General features: G+C 35.7%; 1 protein-coding gene across 1 annotated transcript in view; it reads right to left on the minus strand.

The window, feature by feature from the left end:
* Positions 1-406: 406 nt before the first annotated feature.
* The window catches only part of LOC123505219 (molybdopterin synthase catalytic subunit-like), a 19,389-nt gene continuing 1,319 nt past the window's right edge, over positions 407-18,476 (minus strand). The window contains exons 3-11 of the mRNA XM_045256400.1: positions 15,686-15,807; positions 14,230-14,474; positions 11,363-11,523; positions 9,113-9,278; positions 7,003-7,095; positions 6,608-6,745; positions 2,910-3,058; positions 1,334-1,393; positions 407-594 (exon numbers count right to left, since the gene is read on the minus strand). Of these exons, the coding sequence (XP_045112335.1) occupies positions 514-594; positions 1,334-1,393; positions 2,910-3,058; positions 6,608-6,745; positions 7,003-7,095; positions 9,113-9,278; positions 11,363-11,523; positions 14,230-14,474; positions 15,686-15,807 (1,215 nt within the window). The 3' untranslated portion in view covers positions 407-513. The remainder of the gene's footprint in view (positions 595-1,333; positions 1,394-2,909; positions 3,059-6,607; positions 6,746-7,002; positions 7,096-9,112; positions 9,279-11,362; positions 11,524-14,229; positions 14,475-15,685; positions 15,808-18,476) is intronic.

Genomic DNA, 18,476 nt, shown 5'->3' on the forward strand with positions numbered 1-18,476 from the left:
TTTATTATTTTTTCTTTCAGTATCTAAGCTTTTTAGTATTGCAGCAGGGTGTGATATTCTTCAAAACAAGGCTCAATGCATAGAGCTACATCACATTCATGACAGTAATACCAAATGTCACTCCGTTTTTTTGGTTACGCCAAAGCAAGACGGCAGGGAGGGGTGGGGGAGGGGAATGACTAACCCATGTCAGAATGGGGGAAAACTGTCCTGATATATGCTAGACACTTCAAAGATCATAAATATTGAAGCTGGAGGGAATTTCAAACGCATGGAAACCGAGAAAGGGGTGAACTTACTTGTACGTGATTGACCACAGATAGTAAGCAAAGACTCCACGTACATGTATATGGTTGACCTCTTACTGGTTAATCTCGAGTAAAAAGTATGAAAAATAAAAGATAAAACTTTTTCATATAGTACTATTTTAAGACATCTTAAAAATATCTGCATAAAGCAATTACAAATTCAACTTTTCAAAATAATTAGATCTGATGTCAAACTTACACTGTGCTATAATTCTTGTTTTATTTGCTTTTGCTTTAGTTTCATCTTTAGTTCATGTATTTTCACATCCAAGTCATTAAGGCAGATCTGTAAGAGGAAGATATGAGTTAATGTTTTCTCAAGACTTTCATGATTTATACTGTAACAGCAATCTTGCAGTACAGGAAAATTAATATATACAGCAAAGGTGAAACATTCATACCTAAATGCCTGAAGGAAGAGAGAATGTTTTATATGCTTCAACTCTTTTTGCAAGCCAGGATAGTGTGGCTTGATGCCTTAGTGCTATTATTGATCCACCTTATTTGCAAAGAGACAAATACAGCTATCTCATTTCCTGGGTGCTGTTAATCACTTCAATACGCCTACATAGTTATCATGACACACCAGGACCACATACAATGACAGCTACATAAATGTCATATTTACATTTTGTTTTAGTTGTTGCTGAGTGTTCTCATATTCTGTCTTGGGTCTAGCTAAAGGCTCCATATATTGTCAAAAAAGTTCTATTATCATCACATATCATGATGCCTATATAGTCATCATCCTATTGAAGGAGTTAAGAATGTTAAGTGGACATGTATATAAATCCAGTGAAGCCAGAAAAGAGTCACAGTTTAGCAGTTCTATATTGGATTTGGGAACCAAGATTACAGGGAGGATGACTTGTAAGTTTTGAAAACCATAAATGAGAAATTTCTTCCATCACCATGTATCTCGTTGCATAAGGCATATACTGAAAAAAATTGACAAACACAAATAATATATGAATAACAACTGTATGACATACTTAACATGAAAAAAATATATATATATAACTTACATCATCTTCAGATGCTTTAATTTCCTTTGAATTTTGATTTTTCCTTGATGTCAGAACATTCTGAAATAGGAATATGAAAATAAGAGCTATACAACAACATGCAGAAAAGTTGATAGATATGTATTAATCAAAATGTGCCTGTATAAAACTTGATAAACAGTCGTATAAAATACATGATTCAATCATGACTAGAGTGAACTGTAATAATCAGCATTAGATAAAGAATATGAATGGACTCGATGTATATAGCTAAGATCACACACAGGATGGTGGGATGAGAGTGTCTGATGGAAAGGAAAGTCTATTAAGCAAGGAATGTAGATGTTCAACCATCACAAGAATCTACCATTCCTCATCTCACCTCTCACAAAAAACTGACTTGCTACCACACCTTTTTGGGCTCAGAATTGATGTCACTGAGACATTTAATCTAATTAATTCTATTGTATATCCTCTTATAAATCTTGTTTCTGCATCCATGTACATTTCCTAAACTTGTCTGCGTATCTTTTCCATACAGTTTATCAATTTGTACATTGCTATCAAGTCTTCCCTTTCTCTTCTCTCTTCCAATGTTGTCAATCTCTTTTCTTCAAATCACTCATCATGTCTTTTCTTCAATTCCAGCACCATTTTTGTTGTTGTCCTCTGTATTCTTTCTAATTTCCTTATATTCTTCCTATATGGAGACCATATGACTGCACTGATGTATCTATTTTCATCATATCTGTGTGTGTATTTACCTAGTTGTAGCATACTTTATCTTAAAATTTTGTATTGTTGTTGCTTTGGTCACTTCTCTATCTAACACATTCCAAGCTTCAACAATTCTATATGAAAAATTGTATTTCTTCATGTTCCTCCTGCATGTGCCCTTCTTCAGTTTGATCCTGTGCCCCCTTGTGGATCATTTGTCATGCACTATCAAATCTTCTCAGTCATACTTGCCAATTCCTTCTATCAGTCTAAACATTGCAATCAAATCTCTCAATGTTCTCTGTTCCAGGGACATCAGATCCAATCTTAACAATCTCTCATCATAAGGCAGGAACCATTTTTGTTGCAGTCCAGTGAATCCTCTCTAGCTTTTTAATATCCTTCCTCAGATTTGGTGACCAGAGCACTGCTGGAAATTCTAACCTTGGACATATCATACTTACAATAATTTTCATCATATCATCATCAATGTATGAAAATGCCACTCTGTGTGTGTGTGCATGTGTGTGTGTGTGTGTGTGTGTGTGTGTGTGTGTGTGTGTGTGTGTGTGTGTGTGTGTGTGTGTGTGTGTATTTACTTAGTTGTAGCATACAGGAGAAGAGCTATACTCATGCTGTCCATCTCTGTTATCTTCAAAATTATCCAACTTCATTTTAAGTTATGTATTGTTGTTGCTTTGGTCACTGCTTTACCTAATGCATTCCAAGGTTCAACAGTTCTGTGTGGAAAACTGTATTTCTTCACATACCCCCTGCATGTACCTTCAGTTTTTTCCTGTGTCCCCTTGTAGATTTATCATCATGCATTACCAAATCTTCTGTGTGTGTGTGTGTGTGTGTGTGTGTGTAAGATTCTTACATAATTTCTGAAGTATTCAGGAGAAATGCCCTCCAAGTGTAGCACCCTGTCTTCCACCGCCTTTAGCCTGGCATAAATATCACGAGGAATGGCTGATCCAGGAACAATTCTCAGATGACTTTCCAGATTCTGGAGCCGCTCCTCTATACCTGCAAAAAATACAATGCACTGGTTTGTGAAGGGAAAAACTGAACTCCAAAGGGATTGCTTAATCATCTTAATAATCAGAATTAGATGCAACTAAAAAAAAACTGAAGTCCAATCCAAGATTGCCAATACGCCAGCTTGTTAAGTCTGATTCAATTATTCAATTCAGGTGCCAAAAATTTAAGTCCGATTAATTAGTGATTATCTAATTTGATTAAATTTCTTAAAAGAGATTCAATATTTTTATAAGTGATTCAATGTGGAGTTGCTCTTAGGAAGAGAACAACGCAGTAGCAGCTTGCTCTCATGACGACTGGTTCTAAACTGGTGCTGTGCTTCACTACCAATATGAGACAAGTACAAAAAACCCAAATCAAACTCATATTATAATAACTTTATACTTGTAAAATATAACCTTTTAATGATAAACGATTTAATAATTAATCATGATATTTCATGCATTATATTATAGAGAAAATATGAAAGTGTAAATAGAAAAGAATAAAACAAAAAAGACATTTACTTGAGAAAAATATAGAAAATTTATTAATAAAAGAAACTGCTATTGTGAAAAAATAACAAAGACATCGACCTGGATTAATAACAAATTTCTTAAAATTTTCAGCAATACGATTGCAATTATCTGATTCATTTGACGGCAGGTAAGTCCAATTCAATTATCCTGTTAAAAATGTGAGTCTGATTAATCAAATAATCAGACCAATATCTTCAAGGTATTGAAACTGGGCTCATGTTTCACACTTGATACCAGACACCATTTATTCAAAAAATCTTCAGACATCTTGATGCAAATTGGTAATGCATTCCTACTACTACATAACATGATTAACTTTGAGTTAATACCTAAATGATTGAGGCTCCACTCATAACAATAACAATCCTCCTGGAGAAAAGCACAAAACAAAAGATGAACATTTTGATGAGCAACACATCAACCTTTCAGATTAAAACAACCATTACAATAATTTTCTTATAATACCTAAGCCACTGGGATATTTACGAGAGGATAAAGGATTTTTAGTCACTTAATCACTCTGAATATAGTAAACCCTCTCTATATTGAACACGTATAAGTCGGATATTGGCTGTTTTGGATGCTGCCAATCGGGCACCCCCCCCCCCCAATGCATTCCCCACATGTGGGGATGACTCAGTCTGTATTGTGCCAGCTTACCAATCACAACTACGATCATTTGCGCGACCCTCACTTGCCTATTTGTGATTTGTTTCTTGTGATACATACTACCACAGATAACAGTAGATCTGGATTTGACACGGGAGTGCAGAGCCGCGCCGCCACTGCAGTAACGTACTCAAAGCGGTCGACTGGTAGTACACGGCAGCTGACTATTAAAGTTATAATTTTGTAAAGTTTTATACAGTATAAGATGCATTTTAAAAGGAGAGCAAGGGATAGTAGATGACCCTAAGAATATAGCGGAATTGCTAAATAATAGGTTTCAGCAAGTATTTACTAAAGAAACAATGTTTGTAAAGCCACAGAATGTACAAGGAAATGTGCACATGGAGGACATTAAGATACCTAAAAAGGAGTTATATAAAATGTTGGAGGAACTTAAAGATGATAAAGCGATGGGACCAGATGAAGTTTCAGGAAAATTATTGAAGGAGTGTAGAGAAGAATTGATTGATCCATTATATGATATTATAAGGTGTTCATTAGAAACAGGGGAAGTACCAGTAGAGTGGAAGAGAGCTGAAGTGGTGCCCATTTATAAGGGAGGCAGTAAGGAAGAGCCTCTTAACTATAGACCTGTGTCTCTAACAAGTGTGGTCGGTAAGATTTGTGAGAGGGTGATAAAGAAATATTGGATACGGTTCCTGGAGGATCATAAGTTATTATCGGATCATCAATTTGGCTTCAGGAAAGGGAGGTCATGTGTAACAAATCTACTGAGCTTTTATTCAAGAGTGGTTGACAAAATACAGAGAGAGAGGATGGATGGACTGTGTATATTTGGATTTAAAGAAAGCTTTTGACAAGGTACCTCACAGAGACTGTTATGGAAAGTAGAGATTTATGGAGGACTGAAAGGAAAAGTGTTAAAGTGGATGGAAAACTACTTGAGATGGAGGGAGATGAGAACGGTAATAAGGGATGCAAAGTCGGACTGGTTGGTGGTGGAGAGTGGAGTCCCACAAGGCTCAGTGCTGGCACCAATACTTTTCCTTGTATATATAATGACATGCCAGAGGAGTAAACAGTTATATTAATTTGTTTGCGGATGATGCGAAGTTGTGTAGGTGTGTGAAGAGTGAAGAAGATTGTGAAATTTTACAGGCAGACCTGGATAAGATTTGGGAGTGGAGCAAGAGGTGGCAAATGGAATTTAATCTGAGCAAAAGTCATGTGATGGAGATGGGAAGAGTGGAAGACGGCCAAGAGGGTCATATAAGATGGGTGAAGAAGTAGTGTTGAAAAAGGTGGAAAAGGAAAAGGATTTGGGAGTGATAATACAAGACCATGGGCAGTTTGAGGCTCATATTGATAAGATGTTTGGAGAAACATATAATTTGATAAAAAAATATTGGATTAGCCTTCCATTATATGGATAAAGATATGATGAAGAAATTAATTAGTATGGTAATTAGACCAAGATTGGAATATGCTGGAGTGGTTTGGTCCCCTTATAAAAAGAAGCATATAAGGAAGTTGGAGAGATTGCAGAGAATGGCAACAAAAATGGTTCCGGAATTGGCAGAAATGACCTATGAGGAGAGATTAAAAGAAATGAATTTGCCTACCTTGGAACAAAGAAGAGAAAGAGGAGATTTAATACAGGTTTATAAACTGTTGAATGGACTGGATGAAGTGGATAATGAGCAAATGATGTTGAGAGAGGAAAACTTAAGTAGAACTACAAAATCGCATAGTAAAAAGATAGCCAAAGGAATATGCTTGAAGGATGTGAAAAAATATAGTTTCCCACAAAGATGTGTGGAGGTGTGGAATGGTTTGAGTGAGGAGGTGGTGTCAGCAAGGAGTGTGCATAGTTTTAAAGGAAAGTTGGATGTGTGTAGATATGGAGACGGGGCCACACGAGTATGATACCCAGGCCCTGTAAAATTACAACTAGGTGAATACAACTAGGTGAATACACGGTAGCTCAGTGGTTAGAGCGCTGGCTTCACAAGCCAGAGGACCGGGTTTCGATTCCCTGGCCGGGTGGAGATATTTGGGTGTGTCTCCTTTCACGTGTAGCCCCTGTTCACCTAGCAGTGAGTAGGTACGGGATGTAAATCGAGAAGTTGTGACCTTGTTGTCCCGGTGTGGTGTGTGCCTGGTCTGATCAGGCCTATCCGAAGATCGGAAATAATGAGCTCTGAGCTCGTTCCGTAGGGTAACGTCTGGCTGTCTCGTCAGAGACTGCAGCAGATCAAACAGTGAATCACACACACACACACACACATATATATATACATATATATATATATATATATATATATATATATATATATATATATATATATATATATATATATATATATATATATATAATTGAACAAACCTGTAAGCTGCATCCCCTCTTCTGAAAACGAGATAGCATCTTGTTTACATTTGTTGTCTCCTGAAAATTTTGGAGAGGAATTTGAACCTGGCTCTAGTGAGTCTTCTCTGCTGCTTCCATTGTTATTGCAAATTCCATCTGTAAATATGAATGATGGTAAATTACACTGGTTAGTTCGTTATCTGTATTATAACCTAAGCCTTTCAATACAACACTGATCTATATCCTGTGCATACTAATTAGTTTTTTTTTTTAAGTCAGATCTTGTCTTGGTCACACTTCTTAGGGCAGATATTTCCCTAGTAAAAAGAGAAACAATGCACTAATCTAGGTTATCAATAGTAATGGAATTATTAAACTATAACATACACTTATTGAAAATTCCTTCAACTGACCTTGCTTGATTATTTCCTTTGCTTGGTTAGCAGAAATAGAGCCAGGATCCATTCCCAGAGTCTGGGGACCCCATTCATTTACTACATGGGTTACTGAAAATATAACAAAAAAATATACATATAATGTGCATGCATAATCCTTGTTGTTCTACAACCAGTCAGTAGTAAAGATGGACAACATAAGATTAGCTTACACCACATTTTCTGTGCCTGGACACAAATTTTAGGCACAGTCTTCTCAAATGGATAAAATAACTTTTTAAAATTTCATTATTGTGGGAGGGGCACCAGCCAAAGGCAACAAAAATTGAAACGAAAAAAGTTGAAAGCATCAAAACCAGAGGACAAGTATCAAAAAAGCTACTTCTTGAAAGAGTTAAAGTCAGGCAGGGAGTTTCATAGTTTTCCAGAGAAAGGGATAGATGATTGAAACAATAAGTTAATGTTTGAATTAGAGGTGGATAGAATATAGTGATGAGAGAATGGAGAAAAGCTTGTGCAGTGAGACCATAGGAGGAGGGAAGGCATGTAGTTAGCAAGATCAGAAGAGCAATTGGCATGAACATAGTAGAATATTGCAAAAAATGCAAATATTACAGCAATAAGAAAGTGGCTAAGGACACTCGGTTAGAGGAGAGGAATAAATAAGACAACATTTTTTAATTTCACCTTGTCGTATGAATAGAATCCCTCAGCACATATGAAGCATATTTCATACATGGACAAATAAAGTGCCAGTACAGGACTAGCAGTTAGAGAAGAGAGGGTGAGAAAAGGTGGGAGACAACTTAGAATGCCTAACTTCATTAAAAGTAATTTTAGCTAGAGATGAGATGTGGTTTCTAAATTAGATTAAAAGTAAAGAACAGCCCAAGGATGTTCAGTGAAGAAGAGGAGGGAATTAAGTGTCATTGGAGGAGTGGAGATAGACAATTGTATCAAACTGATAAGTGTAATAATTGAGTTTTTGAAGCACTGTCCAGTCAGAAATTTTAGACACATCAGAAGTGAGATGTTCTGTGGCCTCCATGTGTGATCTGTTTACTTCCTAAAGGGTTGGTCATCTCTGAAAAGACATGGAAAAGTACAGGGCAATCATGTAAGAGTGGATAGAACAAGAAGTTTGGTTTAGAGATAGAGGAGAAAAAGATGAAGCAAAGTTATCAAATATGTTTTTTGGCTAGGTGTCAGAAATCTTGAGAGAAGTTGGACCTCAAAAGATTTTGACACTTTCTATTAATGAAGGAGTTTTTGGCTAGTCGGAAAATAAACTTCTCATGATTTCAGGCAAAAGTATAAAGCACATGAGATTCAGGTGATAGAAGGCTCAAGTACATTTTGTGGGGTAACTCTTCATCATGTATGTATGGAAAGCTTAGGTCAAGGGAAAGAAAGAGGAATGTACACCTCTGTACCAGAAACTATCACCTCTGTTATATGCTAAGCACATAAAAGATGAGCTTCTCACAAAGAAGCACTTGTCATCCCAGAGAAAATTAGCATAATACCTCCTCAGGTTCCCCCCAATTAGCAGTGGCAAAATACCAGAGGCATCTCCACTTTGGGAGATCCTGAGGACGGATTAGAGCAATAAGATAAGATACAGATATAAGATAGTAATTAGAGGAGCTCAATGGAGAATATAAGGTATCAGCATAAGCAGAAGGATTAAAGCTGTTCATGATATTAAACATAATAGAACAGCCTGGTAAACTCTGGAACTCTCTACCTGTGTCTGTATTTCCACCTGCCTATGACTTAAACTCTTTCAAAAGAGGAGTGTCAAGACACCTCTTACGTTAACTGAACCCTCCTTTTAGATTTTTTTGATTTTTCTCTTTCTACTTCCTCTTAACAGGGCCTGGCAACCAGCGGGATTTTTTTTTTCCAACACTTTGTTGTTGTAATGTAAAAAAAAAAAAAAAAAAAAAAGCCTGAGAAAATTATGATTTTTATGGACATACATACATGTATGAATCTTGACAAAAAAACTTCATTTCTTTTGTTTTTCCTTGTATTGTACATGCTTCCTTCCAACAATATATAATCCAAGTTGCACAAGCCAATAGTAAAAACATGTTAAATAAAATAACCAAAGAGCTACACTTACATTTCAGATGACTTCTTGACCCTTTTGATCTTAAAACAACAGCAGAGGTGCGAGCACACGAGTTTTGAGAAGTTGGTCCTCCTGACAGGCTGCAAAATTCTTGAATGTTTAATACATCAAGTTCTTCCCGCTTATGTTTTTGGAATGCAGCAATGCGTCGATTGATCTGTATAAAAATTCAAAGCATTATGCAGAATAGTGAAACTGTAAGTTACATGATCTTATGACATTCAAAATGATTTTCTGGAAAGATCAATTTAAGAACTACAGAGTTTTATTTCTTTATTCATCATTACAGAAGAAAGTATTTGTAAATAGTAGAGTTGATACCTTGATATACATTCACTTTGGGATAAGTCCAACTTGATATATGTCCTGTTTGGAAGTGAAAAACTTGTTTGGTAAACAATCTGTTGTTGTTTACCAAGTAAGACCTCTAGGACTTGTGTCCTAGAATTTGCATGAGTCAAAATGAGTTAAAATACTGTTGTGCTACCTTTGTTTACCTCCCTTGAGACAAAGTCATGACTGGCTACAAGCAATGTTGCCAGGTCTTTTTTTATTTCATCTGTTTTTGTATTTACTGTCTTTGAAAGCATATGATACACTTTTTTTTCATAAAAATGGCAAAAAAAAAGGTCACTGAGTCTTACATGCAGATATGAGGCTTCCCATAGATTTAATTTTGAAATATCCTTCACCTGCACACCAAAAAATTTCCATCATCTTATTACCTGTATAGACAAAAGTGTTATATCATATTCTTCAACCATATATGATGTAAAGAAATATCAAAAATAAAAACATGACCCTTTTCAGTGACACACCAAATGTATTATTGGTATCTTGGTAGCGGGGCTGCATTTTTCACCTTACCTCTGTTTTATTTTTTTTATTTTTCTTTTATTTTTATTACTGCAATCATGTAGGAGATTTTTACTATTGTGATTGCTTGTTTTTCATTCAGCTGTGTTGTTACTTTGTTTTCAACATTATATGCTGAAATACATGAAATTTTTTTTTTCCTGAATATGTCGTCCTGAAATGGAAGGGCATCTATGTCATAAAATATTATATGTATTTTAATATTAAGTTGTGATTAAAACATTTCTTAGAATCCCATCAGTATACTGTATAATATACCTACAACAATAGGATTTTTTATGGGAACAGATCAATCCTTTTTCTAGTATTTCTTATGGGAAAAAATTTGGTAAGCATCATATTTGATACAAGTCCAGGACTCTTGAATGGATTACAGACATATACTGAAATATTACTGTATACAAAGTATATATGATTTTCCATGGTAGCTTGGCATGAGGCAGCTCTAAATAATATGCCAAGAAAGAAATTTATGTAAACACAGTTTCATGTAATTGATGTTAAATATTTTCTTAATTTTAGCTTTTCTCTTGTTTTTACAATAGCATTCCTTTCTCATTTAGCAGACGTGGTCAACCAGTAGTGAAATTTATACCTGAATTCAACACTAAAGCCATCTCTTCCATTTCCACATTCAACAATTATGCAATGGCTCTTATCAAATCCCCTCATCTCACTCCAGCCTTCCTCTCATTTATTTTTCTTACTTCCTTTCCTACATATATCTTGGCATATTCCTGTTACTTCATTGACAACTTCCTATTACAATCTTATTCAAGTTATACTTATTTCCCTTTACTAATCTCTTGACTTCTCATCTTTTATCTTGCACTCACTTTGACATCCTTGTCATATTCCTCTGCAGTATCATTTTCTATATCTTACCTTATCTTGCTTTTCCACAATGCCTTCCATTTATTTCCTCTCTTACAATAAACTTAAGCTAGTTCTTGTTGCTCCAGTTTATGCTATTATGTGAAAATATCTATTAAAAAAAATATTGCAAAAATTCTGCAAGGTATGTACATGTAAGTGCATGAATAACACATTTGTTTGCTTGTTTAGCAAAATGGCACACATTAAGCTTTTGACTGAGTTCCCCAAAAGTGCAACTTCTTAATCATTTTTCTATGGCGTTAGTTATCTGTAATCAACTTTTTTCCATATAACATCCTATATGTGTGGTGAAAAGCAATTTTTATGAAGGATTAAATATGGAGAGCTTTTCAATGCATCTACAAGAGTCATCTATAATCCATTCTCATAATTATGCTTATTTTACACCTATTTTCAACTCTTCACAGCAAAGACATGAAGGAGACTATATATTTCATTCACACATTTCATCCACACATCAAGCCATACCTCCTCTTTTGATAATATAATTTGCACATAAGTTGGATCCAGATCAGTCTTCTCTTCCAGAGTATTGCTATCCTTCATAGATTCATTGAGAAATTCATTTTCTTCTCTGATTCTTTTCACAGGTGGTCTTATTTCAACATTCCTCTCCTCTGATAAAGATCCTGAAAATATATACATAGTTATGCACTGCTGTTGAGATGCTACAGATCGAGTTAATTTAATCAGGTTGTATGAGGAAGTTACGTAAATGGCACTCAGAGGATGTGCAGTTAATCATACAGTTAGGTACTAAAAATCAAAGCCATGAGATATATCTCAAGTCTTGCCTATAATAGATGCTTGTTTCTTGCCACATTTGTCCCACACATGGCTTCTTTTTAATAAGTTGCAATAATAAACAATCACACAGTTCACTAAATTTCATCTATACAAGGTCAGAAATGAAACTACTAAAGTACCTTTTAATTAATGTTCAATAATTTCACTGTTGCACATAATTTATTAATTGATTTATGAGTTTTGGCACCATAAGAGGGTCATACAGCATTAATCAGCTAATAATAGCTTATAAAACTCCACAGCTTTATAGTGTCCTCATAGTAAGGTGAAATATATGAAGGTTTAATTGCTGTGAGACCATGTTCCCTTATCACAGGGCTGACAACAATGAGAATGATGACCATGATGACAGTACTAATAACACTAATAATATATCAATAACATTTCATAATAATGGGATTTGAGGTGAAAAATGTATACTCATGTCACAATTTACTATCTTTCATAGTATTTCACCATTAAGGTAACCTTCCAGGCTACTAAACCTTAATCTGGACTATACCTTCCCACTTTACTACATCTATAATTCAGCTTTTTCTCTCACTTCCCTTGACATTCTTAAATCAAACTTTGCAACTTTCCTGTGACAAGATCTAATAACAACAGTAATATCACACTGCATTCCTTCTTTACTGAAACATTCCCTATCCTCTGCAGTTACTCGTACTTCCCTTGTATAAGCAATGTAGCTTTCATAATTATTCATCTTCCTCTATAAATAAGCAGACCTGTCACAATTATCATACGAGTTTTGCAGTCTATGAATGGAAAAAGGTTTGAATGGAAAACATGGACGGAAATGGATATAACATTCTGAAGCAATAAGCTATCCTCCCATAAAAAAATACCAGGAGGTAGTTCCGAAGCATAACTCCATGCCAGTTTGTGTAGCCACAGTCAGAATGTAACTTGTTAAGTTACCATTCAATCACAGCCTGGCCTAGTTAGTAAAGTAAATCATACCAGATTTCATCTTAGTGTAAAGATTAAATGAAATGAGGAAGATTCTTAATATTCAATAAGACAAACATAGATATATGCAGTCACTAAAGAATCTGAGAGAGAAAGAATATTTAAAAGATATTTTTATACATAAGGGCACAGAAGATATGAACAGCAGAGAGAATAGTTATTTTACATGTTTGAAGGCACAGTGGATGCAGATACACTATCACAGAAAAGTTAAGGTCATAGGGAGCAGTTAAATGAACAGTATTGGTCCTAGTTTCTTTCACAAATGTACAGAGGAACCTTGACTTAGAGCACCTTTTTTACATATACTATATATATATATACAGCATGAGGTTTTTATGGGAATTTAAGAGCTAAGGAAACCTCTTATCGAAAGCTTACACGTTTGGGAACTGTTACCCTGAGCGGAAGCCCTTCACTGTTGGACCATGGCCAGGATTTGAACCCATGTGCTTGGGGATCCAGCCATCAGCCCACACATTGTGTATGGTTCCAATGTACCACAGTGAAATTTGAGATGCAAGCCGTCATCCAGTCAATTTTGTCGCTTGGATTCAGGTCACTTTTTTTTTAAGATGAAATAATTTTTGTGCTGTGCTATCATCTTGTGTTTTTTATGCAGTTTTTCAGCAAAATTTCTTTTGTGTAAGCATGGATTCTAGGCCTACCTCCTCCACCCTCTACCACCGCCAGCATCTCCTGTAACCCCGAGTTGTCTGTTTTAAAAATTAAATATAATTTACAAAACCAGTTTATATTTTCAAATTCTCTTTTGTTATATTCAATTGACTTCATACAATATTTGTTATTTATAAATAACTTTTCCTATCTAAAATTCTATAAAAACAAATATCTTTTTAGGAGGCTGTAATGGATTATCGGCATTTCAATTAATTTCAATGGGGAAAATTTAAATGAGATATGAGCTAATAGGTATGAGCTCTCACAGAATGCATTACTCATAAATCAAGGTACCACTGTATTTATTTCCTACTTGCACTATTTACTAATCAGATGCAGTGTCTTCATGATGTATTATTACGATAACAATGGATGATGATGTGTATATTTTTTAAGCTGATAACAAAAAGCAAAAGTAATTTTTGTTTTCAAATATAGTTTTGAAACATGTATAGGAATTAAAATGAAAAGAATAAAGTTCAGTAGCACTGGACTATCTGTGACGGGCACATGTAACAATAAAATATAAAAGCAAAAAGTTGTGAAAGATGAGTTGACAGAGAATATAACGTCTCATAACAAGTAAATGAAAGATTGAAACATAATTCTAGGATAGATTTATGGTAAAATGAAAATCCTATAAACAAGGTATGGACATCTAATAGAATACCATACCTTTGAATCAATTAGTGAAAAATTCTACTGAGTATACTATAGTCTACTGTTCAAGAAACTGAAAACGAGCAAAATGCACTAGAAATTTAGACAAGAACAACAATATGAATCAATTTCTTATGACTTTCATTATCACTGTACGTAACATCTTATCTTGATATATAATTCCCAAAGCATGCAAAAACATGAATATCACGTGCTTTTGTTATTATTTGTGATTTCCTTTTTGTTCACAGCTGACTCTGTCTTCTCATCCGTCATCCATACACACTCCTTGTTCCTCTTCCAATCACCAGTGCCATCACTGTATAATTCCTTTTTCCAGATTGGAACCTTAGCTTTTAGTCCATCAATAAGGAAGGTGACAGCTTCTAAGGACTCTCGACGATGTTCAGAACTAACAGCTATAATTACACTACTTTCTGTCACTGGTACAAGACCCAATCTGGAAGGAGTCAAAAACAAAAATCATAATGGGATCATAAAGCAATGCCTGGATCACAATACTAATTTTCATCTCATGCAAGGAGAAAAAAGTTGGGAGATCTCCCATCATGTATGTTGTACAGTTGCAGAAAAAAAAAAAAAAAAAAAAAAAAAAATATATATATATATATATATATATATATATATATATATATATATATATATATATATATATATATAATTGCAACATTTACACAATGCAGTTGACCACAAAAATTTCATATAATATTGACACATTGCCTTTGTTCTTGTCATCATCTTAAGTCTTTTGAGTACTGATTCGGCCAGCTCGGCTTTAGTACCTCCTGCAGGTCTTTGATATTGGTTTGCTTGGATGCTTGTACTTTATTTTTCACAACTTTCCACGCATTCTTAATGGGGTTCTGATCCGGGAAAATACCTGTCACTTCAAACATCAATTTGGTTGTCTACAAAGAATTTTTTGCCACTTTTAATTTACGTGCTGGTGCCCCTCATGCAATTACACTCATGAATACTCTGAAAATATAGCAAACTTTCCTTCAACACATCAATGTTATTGCTCCCCTTCATGGTAAAATTCTTGTGGAGAAAATATAGCCCTCCACTGCCCTTCTCACTACTAAAACACCATTATCCAGGTGTTTTATTGTCTTCACTAAGTACTGGTCGAACCATGACACACCTCTAAACTAACCCACTGTCTTTGACTCCCTCCTGACCAGCCTGAAGGTACTTTAGTTGCTGAACATTATCCTTCTCCTGTCCTCTGAGGTCCAGTCTTTGTATTTCTTGCAGATTTCAAGCTGGTTCTTGTTCATAGCATTAGTGAGGAAAGGTTTCTTGGCTGTGCATCATGTGCATAATCCAAGATCTTTTAGCAGCAGGTGTTGAATTGTCCTAATTGTGACATTCTAGAGGGTGTTTTCCCCTTTCTATTGTTATTTATCATTCATGTGTCTCATTCATTACATTCCCTCCATTATTTTTGTATACAGGATCATTTGTGGTTTCACAAATAGTCACTCCTCATCTCAGATGATGATGAGTGGGCACAGAGGCTCTGGATATTGTGCTTGTGATGATGCAAACTATTTTACCTATGATAAGATTATTTCAATACTGATTAACTGTCAAATATACCTACAATTCAAAAGGGATTAAACTATACATGATATGAAGGATCCTCACCTGTGGTGAAGAGCTATGTGTTTCAGACTCCATTTTTCTCTGGCTATGATACAGAGTTTGCGCATTTCTTTCTCTGCCATATCTTGGTATGCTTCATATGCAAGTTGAACAACGTCCTTACCCTGTAATAGAATTTTTCAACATCATTACCTTGCATGACCTACTTTTTTAATGCAGTAAGTCAAATTTAACTTGTTTACTCCAATATTCTGATCTCTATTCCTTGGAATTCTTTTAAGGTAATAATTATAGTGTAGGTGGGCATTATTATCTTAGTTATTATTTCTAGCTTTATTGATTTATTGGTATTGCCAATATGAGTAGGGTGTTACACCAGTTGTTCCAAGTCATGGAGGATAGCAAAGTTGAAAGCTAGTTCACCATGATGGTCAATGAAGGGAAAGCCAAAGCTGGTAGTGAACAATGAAATCTCCAAGGATGGAGGTCTCTGCAATGGGATAAAGAGACACAATGAGCTCCACTTTGGAAGTTACATTTCTTATAGTCAAAGGAGTTAGGGGAGAGGTAGACATCACAGAAAAATTCATTTTGAAGGACTTTTGAGTTGAAGCCAGATAGTGGAAAACTTGGAAGATTCAAGAGCATGGGCACAAGAGCTAGTCAAGTCATTGTGCACATAGATGCAACATCCAGCTTTGGAATGAAAATGAGGACATAGAAAGTAGAAGGGAACAGAAAAGGGGCTACTGCCAGTTACCTCAGACACCTGCATTTTGGTGACGAAAAGAAGATAAGGTTTGGTAGAGGAGAGGTGGTGTTGTACAGATTAAAAATTAGATTTAAGGCAATGAATACTACAGAAGTTGATGAAGAAAAAGATGAGGGGAGTGTCATGACATTTATGGTCCATATTGAGATAGCAGTCCAATCTGGGGACATTTATGGTCCCTTCCTCAGAAGGGGACTCCAAGGCTGGTGTTGGAGTTGCCATCTTTTAATTCTAAGTGAAGTGTGTGTGTGTATTTACTTAGTTGTATTTATCTAATTGTAGTTTTACAGGGCCTGGGCTTTATGCTCGTGTGGCCCCGTCTCCATATCTACACTTATCCAATCTTACTTTAAAAGTATGCACACTCGTTGCAGACACTACTTCTTCATTTAAACTGTTCTACGTCTCAATACATCTTTGCGGGAAACTATATTTTTTAACATCTCTCACACATCTTTCTTTTCTCAGCTTTTTACTATGCGATCATGTGCTTCGGATGTCATATTCTTCTCTCAGGATCAGTTTCTCATTATCCACTTTGTCCATTCCGTTGATCAATTTATAAACTTGTATCACGTCTCCTCTCTCCCTTCTTTGTTCCAGGGTTGTGTGTGTGTGTGTGTGTGTGTGTGTGTGTGTGTGTGTGTGTGTGTGTGTGTGTGTGTGTGTGTGTGTAATTCACCACGGTCGTCTGCTGTGGTCACCCACCCAGTCTTCCCCATTACGGAGTGAGCTCAGAGCTCATAGATCAATCTTCAGGTAGGACTGAGACCACAACACACTCCACACACCGGGAAAGCAAGGCCACAACCCCTCGAGTTACATCCCGTACCTATTTACTGCTAGGTGAACAGGGGCCACACATTAAGAGGCTTGCCCATCTGCCTCGCCGCCCTGGGACTCGAACCCGGCCCTCTTGATTGTGAGTCGAGCGTGCTAACCACTACACTACGCGGTGTGTGTGTGTGTGTGTGTGTGTGTGTAGTAAGTGCCTGTATTTTTTGGTGAAGGAGAAGAATTGTCTTTAGAGGGCAGGCTGTGACTGCCCACTTGAGTTGTGAGATGCAAAGGGAAATGTTCCGGGAGTTTATAACTACCTTTAATGGTAAGTTCATGGCATCCCCTGAATTGGTCCAGACCAGAACTAATCCAGATTAGAACTAGTGTTATTAGACCTAGCTGGGATAAATTGTAGTTTTGGTAGATGGTGATATATAGTTTTATGATTTCATAGTTATCAAATTCAAAACAAGAGATTTAAAAATCAAGTACAAGTTACAAATCTCAGGTGTTTAATTTTGTAATCTATTTTTGTTTACTTAAATGGAGTGCAATATATGAACACATTCTGACTGCAGTAATCATCACAGTGTTGAACACTAATGTACGTGAGGCCTGTACTTGAAGAGACAATTATTCTTGAAAAATCTCTCTCATATAATCCCATATATATTCCATTTTTGTGACTTACTCAACATGAGCAATGAACATCACAACTTCTATACCAGGGGTATTCAATTAAAAGTCACTGAGGTCCAGTTCTTAAAATTTCCCCCAAGTAAAAGGTCCGAACGGAAGTCCAGCTTGTGTCTTATAGCCGTTCCCTATGTCGACATTTTCATATGGATTCAACAGTATTTATTGTCTATTTTCAATGCAGGAAATGTTTAACAGAGTGCACAGCTAGCTCTTTTGCCCTAAATAAAAGTAGTCCCAGGCAAATAAATTTAAGGCCTTTATTTCAGATTAAAGAAAACAGAAATCTCAGAATAAAATAAATTGCGAGCAGAGCCAAAAAACCCTTTTTTCTCTCAAATTAATGAGGTCCCAGCCTAAAGAATTAAAGGCCTACACTTCAAGTAAAACAGTCAACATCATCAGGAGAAAATGAATAAAAAGTGGCTCTTTTAGGAAAAAGAATATGTGCAAACATAGCATTGATTAAAGTTTTATTTTTTTTCTTGAAGATGTCCCAGCCTAAAAATTGAAAGCCTACTATTCAAGTTAAAAAAAAAGTCAACATCTTCAGAAAACGTTGGCAGCACGCTCGAACGCTCTCCA

Source organism: Portunus trituberculatus, chromosome 17 (genome assembly GCF_017591435.1).
Source record: "Portunus trituberculatus isolate SZX2019 chromosome 17, ASM1759143v1, whole genome shotgun sequence".
Lineage (NCBI taxonomy): Eukaryota > Metazoa > Arthropoda > Malacostraca > Decapoda > Portunidae > Portunus > Portunus trituberculatus.